Raw genomic sequence first — 6648 nt, 5'->3', positions numbered from 1 at the left:
CTTGGTGGTCTCTCATCCAAGCCTTACGGTGACCCCAGCAAGGGGCTTTCAAGGCAAGTGAGAAGCAGAGGAGGTTTGCCATGGCCTTCCTCTGCAGAGCCTTCCTTGGTGGTCTCTCACTCAAGCCTTATGGTGACTCCAGGATGGGGCTTCCAAGGCAAGTGAGAAGCAGAGGTGGATTGCCATTGCCGTCCTCTGCAGAGCCTTCCTTGGTGGTCTCTCATCCAAGCCTTATGGTGACCCCAGCAAGGGGCTTTCAAGGCAAGTGAGAAGCAGAGGAGGTTTGCCATGGCCTTCCTCTGCAGAGCCTTCCTTGGTGGTCTCTCACTCAAGCCTTATGGTGACTCCAGGATGGGGCTTCCAAGGCAAGTGAGAAGCAGAGGTGGTTTGCCATTGCGTTCTTCTGCAGAGCCTTCCTTGGTGGTCTCTCATCCAAGCCTTACGGTGACCCCAGCAAGGGGCTTTCAAGGCAAGTGAGAAGCAGAGGTGGTTTGCCATTGCGTTCTTCTGCAGAGCCTTCCTTGGTGGTCTGCCATACAAGTATCAATCCTGCTTAGCTCCCATGATCTGATGAAATTGGGCTATACCATGCTGCCTTCCCTCTCAGATGATGGTGGGAGGTTGAACATTTGGTAGTATCCCAACCAGTAAGTGCCAACACTTAGCACTTCTAAAGTCAGACTTTGGCAGAAAAAAAGAAGAGGGTTATCAAACCTTTGAAGACTGAATTTGGATTGGTGGGTCTCGGGTTCCGCGGGGCCACCACAAGCAGTAACTGTTTGCCATTCCTTACCATCAAATATGTCCACCATCCTGAAGAAAGCCAAGGACAAGGATGACTTCCCACTTCCGGTGCGACCACAGATGCCAACCTGCGAGAGAAACGTCATTCTAGCTTATTCCAGCTTTTGGTTTTGGGGGAACCCAAAGGGGAGATTTCAGAATTCAGAATAGTCGACTGGAGATGAAGAGATACCTCATGTGAACACCTAAAGCGGCCTAATGAAGGCCCCGGTTGCACCGCAGGAAAAGCCGGGGCGGAAGTGCGGCTTTTTGGAGCGGCAGCAAAAGAGAAGCGCGGTAGTGGGATCAGACAGATCCCCCGAGCCGCTGCGCATATGCTCCCCAGCGTGATCAGATGCGAGGGGAAAGCCACGGACAGGAGAGCAAGGCGAGTCAGCTGTGCATGTGTGCGCCTGCGCAGTTTGGCAGGGGGCCTCGCATGCTGCGGGAGACGGGCGCATCGGTGATCACACGGCCGCCCGTGCCGCAGATTTTCCGTAGGTAGTAGTGTTTTGTGCTGAAGATGGTTCATTGGCAGCTCTAAATCGAGATACCCACAAATCAACTTGGATGAAAGCCGTGGATGAGAAACTGATGATAGCTGGAATGTCAATTAATGGTATTTTTGAGATGGGTAAATCCAAAGCATTTCCTCTGATCAAAAAGTGTGTCCTAGAAATCTTCTATAGTAGTCTGATCCTGAGAGCTCGCAGACTTTGCTCACCCCTGTCTTTTGTTCCTTCTTTCCCAAGATCTTTACCTCCCCCCCCATCTGTACTACTTTACCACCCCACATTACTGTAGAGCTTTTTTGTTTGCAAGACTGAATATTATACCTACAATGGTTTTACAGAGGAGATTTTTGAATAAGCCCTCTTCTGACCTTAATAGGATAGATGTGTCCTTGCATGGCCTGCTTGAATGTAGGCTCTTTGAGAATACAAGGAATCACTACCTTAGGCCTTTAATCAACCAGCTGTCCCCCTACACTCTGGAGACCCTGGCTCTTTTGCTCAGTGATATGGATCCTAAGTTTAGCATCTAAATTTACTCTCAGTCCTTTTAGCAGGAGGAGGAGGAGGAGGAGAAGCAGAAGGAGGCGAAGAAGAAGGAGAAGGAGGAGGAGAAGAGAAGGAGGAGGAGAAGGAGGAGAAAGAGGAGGAGAAGGAGGAGAAGGAGGAAGAGGAAGGAGGAAGAGAAGAGAAGGAGAAGAAGCAGACGGAGGAGGAGAAGGAGAAAGAGGAGAAGGAGGAGGAGAAGAAGGAGAAGGAGGAGAAGCAATTATTTTCTGCTGCTCAAGATCTGTGGATCAATGAGCTTCTAAGGGAAGGAAAGGAAACTGCCTAATACTAAGTCAGATTATTGGTCTATCAAAGTCAGTACTCTGAGTGTCAGTGACTCTCCAGGGGCTCAGGCAGAGGTCTTTCCCATCACCTGTTACCTGATCTTTCGACAGAAGATGTCAAAGAATTGTACCTGGGACCCTCTGTATGCAAGGCCAGTGCTCTTCCACTGAGCCATGGCCTCTCCCTGTTCTATGGGACTATCTTATAATATATCAGACCAGAGGTCATTTCGGGGGGGAACGCGGGGGATCGCAGTTCCCCCGGGTGAGGTACGAAGCCCCGCCCCCACATGACGAAGCCCCGCCCCCCGCTTCCGGCCGCCCCGCTTCCGGCCCTCATTCAGCCAGGAGGAGGCAGGAGAAGAGGGAGGGTAAGTTGCTTCCTCCCTGCCTCTCCCCACCCCTGCCTGCCTGGGGCCAGGGAGGGCCTTCGCGGGGCTTCCTTGCACTCCCGCCGGCCTTGCAGGTCCACCGCCGGGCCCCTCATGGGGCTCGGCAGTGGAGCTGCAAGGCCGGTGGCAGCAGCCAGGACCGTTGGGGGCGGGGTGTGTGGCCTTATGACACACTTCCGGTGATGTCAGGGTGTGTGGCATATGCTAATGAGTTATGCTAATGAGTTCCCTAGCTCTTTTTCTACGAAACGACCCCTGTATCAGACCATTGGTCTATCGTGTTCAGCATTGCCTACTTTGATTGGCCGAGGCTCACCAAGGACTCAGGCAGAGGTCATTCACATCACCTTCTCCTCCAATTGCACTGGCAGAAAGAAGGGATGAACTGCAAGCTATTCCATGCTCTTTTGGTCAACTTAATGACTCAAGTGACCTGGTCCTCTGCCTGTTGTCCAGTAAATGAGATAATCTGATTTGATAGAGGTTTGATAGATTTGATAGGGAGGGATATGATAGAGATTTATAAAGTTATTTATGGGGTGGAGAGAGAGTTGACAAAGAGATCTTTTCCTCCCTCTCCCAAACTCGAGGGCATCCAATGAGGCTGATGGGCAGTAGGTTCAGGATGGACAAAAGGAAATACTACTTTACACAGAGAGTACCAGATGGTTGTAGGAATAAACAGCATTCAAAGGGGATGAGAGAGATTCAGAGAGGATAAGTCTATCAATGGTTACTAGGGTTAGGGTCACGGTTAGTGTCTAACCCTAACCCTTCACCATGGACTATCAAAGTGAACTGATCAGCATCTTACCTTGCATGTAACTGAGGGTGTTTAAACAAAATATGGTCCCTTGGCTCACATGTTCACCATGAAGTCCTTAGCATGCCTAACTATATGTTGGTCTACCTGTGTTATTGTTTTAAGCCATTTTGGTGGTAAGTGTTTATGCAAAGGCAAACTAGTAAAGGTAAAGGTTCCCTTGTTCGAAAGCCAGTTGAATCTGACTCTAGGGTTGCGGTGCTCATCTCCGTTTCAAAGCCAAAGAGCCAGCGCTGTCCGAAGACTTTTCCGTGGTCATGTGGCTGGCATGACTAAACACCAACGCGCACGGAACGCTGTTACCTTCCCACCGAAGTGGTACCTATTTATCTACTTGCAATTTCTTGCTTTCGAACTGCTAGGTTGGCAGGAGCTGGAACTAGAGATGGGAGCTCACTCCATCATGCGGCACCCAGGTCTCGAACTGCTGAACTACTGACCTTCCACAGCCTGCAGTTCAGCGTCTTAACCACTTGAGCCACCGCAGTTCCTAAAGGCAAACTACAAGGGTTCTAAATAATTGTAATAGATCTCCTTCGCTTTCCCCCTGGTGGGGAACTTGACAAGAGGAAGTAAATGAAAGCTGGTATGAAACCTTCTGTCCAGGTTTGATGTAAGCCTTGACATGCTTGAGAACGGGCTTGAGGTTGTTTTCGTAGCGGACACACAGATTGTCAATCTTGATTTCCCCTTCTTGTGGCCAGTCTTTGGGGACTTGAGAAACATCTGAAATATGGCAAAGGAGGTAGACATGAACACCTGCAAGTTGTGTCCACAGTACCAGTTATCATGCGCTGATAGTAGATTAGCACAAAAAATGCATTAAAAAAGACAAAACCAAAATCACCATAAAGGCACAAAAACAACAAAAATGAAGTCACCATAAATGAAAATGGCCAGTAATTAAAGTCTGATCAAGGGGATGATGTAAAGCCCCGGACAAGAGCAAAATTTTGGCCTGTCACTGGAAAATTGAGAGGCTGGCCCCAGGTGGAGAATAATGAGGGGGGCATTCATAGACAAGGGGCCACAACAAAAAAGGATCTGTCCTTTCCTGACCACTCATCACACTTCAGATGGCGAAAGTCCTGCAATTTTTAATATTCCTCCAAGAAAATAATTATCTGAACCCTCAAAATGTGCACATCAGACGAGGCTTGAATTCTGCTGCCCAACTTTCAGTTTCATGCGCTGATAGTAGATCAGCACAAAAAATGCATTAAAAAGACAAAAACAAAATCACCATAAAGGCACAAAAACAACAAAAAGGAAGTCACCATAAATGAAAAAGGTCAGTAATTAAAGTCTGAACAAGGGAATGATGTAAAGCCCTGGACAAGAGCAAAATGTTGGCCTGTCACTGGAAAATTAAGAGGCTGGCCCCAGGCGGAGAATAATGAGGGGGGGCATTCATAGACAAGGGGCTACAACAAAAAAGGACCTGTCCTTTCCTGACTCATCACACTTCAGAGGGCGAAAGTCCTGCAATTTTTAATATTCCTCCAAGAAAATAATTATCTGAACCCTCAAAATGTGCACATCAGACGAGGCTTGAATTCTGCTTTCAGTTTTCTAAGTGTAGGGAGACTTATTTTAAAAAACACAGGAAAGCTTTCAGTCCCGAGACAATCTGTGCTGTTTTCTTTGCGCTAGGCCTTAGTCCAGGGGTCCCCAAGGAAGTGCCACTGGGACTATGGTCTGGTGCCCGCCAAGTGTTTTTAAGAAAGTGGGAGTGGCCAGGTAGAGTTTTTGCCCAGCTAGGGTTCTGATTGGTCACTGAAAATCTGCTTGGCTGTGCAGATATTTAAAAATGTTTTGGCAGCAGATGCCACCACAGCACAAGAATCTTCCGTTTGTGACAGAAGGTAAGCTGGGGCAACTGTTCTGTATCCGCCTCCATCTCCGCCTCCTGCAGCAACCATTTTATGGAAGCCATTTTGTGATCCTGCAGCAACCATTTTACGGAAGCCATTTTGTGGATCCGCCCACCATGCTGTGTCAGAACTCCAAAGGCGCCCGCGGGATTAAAAAAGTTGGGCACCCCTGCTTTAGTCAACATGACCTTCTCCTGGGAGATGAAATGGCAGGACAAGAAATATTTCAAATTTGTGTGTGCCCTTAGAAGTCCTACCCATGGTGCCTTCGTAGTTCTCCGACTCCATGTTGAGAAAACTGTTCACTTTCTTCACTGCGCCCATTTGTACTTCCAGGTCCGCCAGGTTTCTCACCACCCAGTTTAAATAGTTTGTGATCTGAAACACAACAGGAGAATAAGGATAGGATGTAAACTATCTCGTCCTCCTTGCAACGGGACGGGACAGAAGAGAAACACATTTACATGAGAGAATCAAGGGCCACCTGCGTTCACAGACAGAATCATAGAGTTGGAAGAGACCTCCAGGGTCATCTAGTCCAACCTTCTGCACAAGGCAGGAAATTCGCAAATACCTCCCCCCACACACACCCCATGTGACCCCTGTTCCATGCCCAGAAGATGACAAAAAACTTCCAGGATCCCCAGCCAAACTGGCCTGGAGAAAAGTTGCTCCCTGACTCCAAAGTGGCGACCAGCATTTCCCTGGGCATGTAAGAAAGGGCCACAGGAACCAAGCACTGAGGCAAGCCTTCCTGCCCTCCCTCTCATGATCTGCCTAAATTCATAAAATCCGCATTGTTATCAGATGGCCATTTAGCCTCTGCTTAAAAACCTCCAAAGAAGGAGAGCCCACCACCTCCCGAGGAAACCTGTTCCACTGAGGAATTGCTATGTCAGGAAGTTCTTTCTAATGTTTAGCCAAAAATGTTCTGATTTCATTTCAACCCGTTGGTTCTCGTCCGACCTTCTGCGGCAACAGAAAACAACCCCACACCATCCCATATATGACAGTCCTTCAAGTACTTGAAGATGGTTATCCTATCACCTCTCAGTTGTCTCCTCTCCAGGCTAAACATACCCAGCTCCTTCAACCTTTCCTCACAGGACTTGGTCTCCAGACCCCTCACCCTCTTCGTTGCCCTCCTCTGAACACATTCCAGCTTGTCTCTATCCTTCTTAAATTGTGGTGCCTAATACTGAACCTAAACAGCATGATAAAAAGTAGAGACATCACCCTGCCAACAAAAGTCCACATGGTCAAAGCGATGGTATTCCCAGTAGTCATGTATGGCTGTGAGAGTTGGACTGTAAGGAAGGCCGAGCGCCAAAGAATAGGTTCTTTTGAACTATGGTGCTGGAGAAGACTCTTGAGAGTCTCTTGGACTACAAGAAGATCAAATCAGTCAATCCTAAAAGAAATCAACCCTGA

At 48.3% G+C, this 6648-nt stretch overlaps 1 protein-coding gene across 1 annotated transcript in view; it reads right to left on the bottom strand.

Annotated features, from left to right (window-relative positions):
* The window catches only part of LOC107108408 (ATP-binding cassette sub-family C member 9-like), a gene marked incomplete at its 5' end in the record, with an annotated part of 66928 nt that overhangs the window by 17320 nt on the left and 42960 nt on the right, over positions 1 to 6648 (bottom strand). The window contains 3 exons of the mRNA XM_015408838.1: positions 794 to 872; positions 3939 to 4069; positions 5475 to 5595. Of these exons, the coding sequence (XP_015264324.1) occupies positions 794 to 872; positions 3939 to 4069; positions 5475 to 5595 (331 nt within the window). The remainder of the gene's footprint in view (positions 1 to 793; positions 873 to 3938; positions 4070 to 5474; positions 5596 to 6648) is intronic.

Source organism: Gekko japonicus, unplaced genomic scaffold, assembly GCF_001447785.1.
Source record: "Gekko japonicus isolate JY-2015 unplaced genomic scaffold, Gekko_japonicus_V1.1 scaffold4030, whole genome shotgun sequence".
Taxonomy (NCBI): domain Eukaryota; kingdom Metazoa; phylum Chordata; class Lepidosauria; order Squamata; family Gekkonidae; genus Gekko; species Gekko japonicus.
This window is presented reverse-complemented; position numbering and strand designations above follow the sequence as displayed.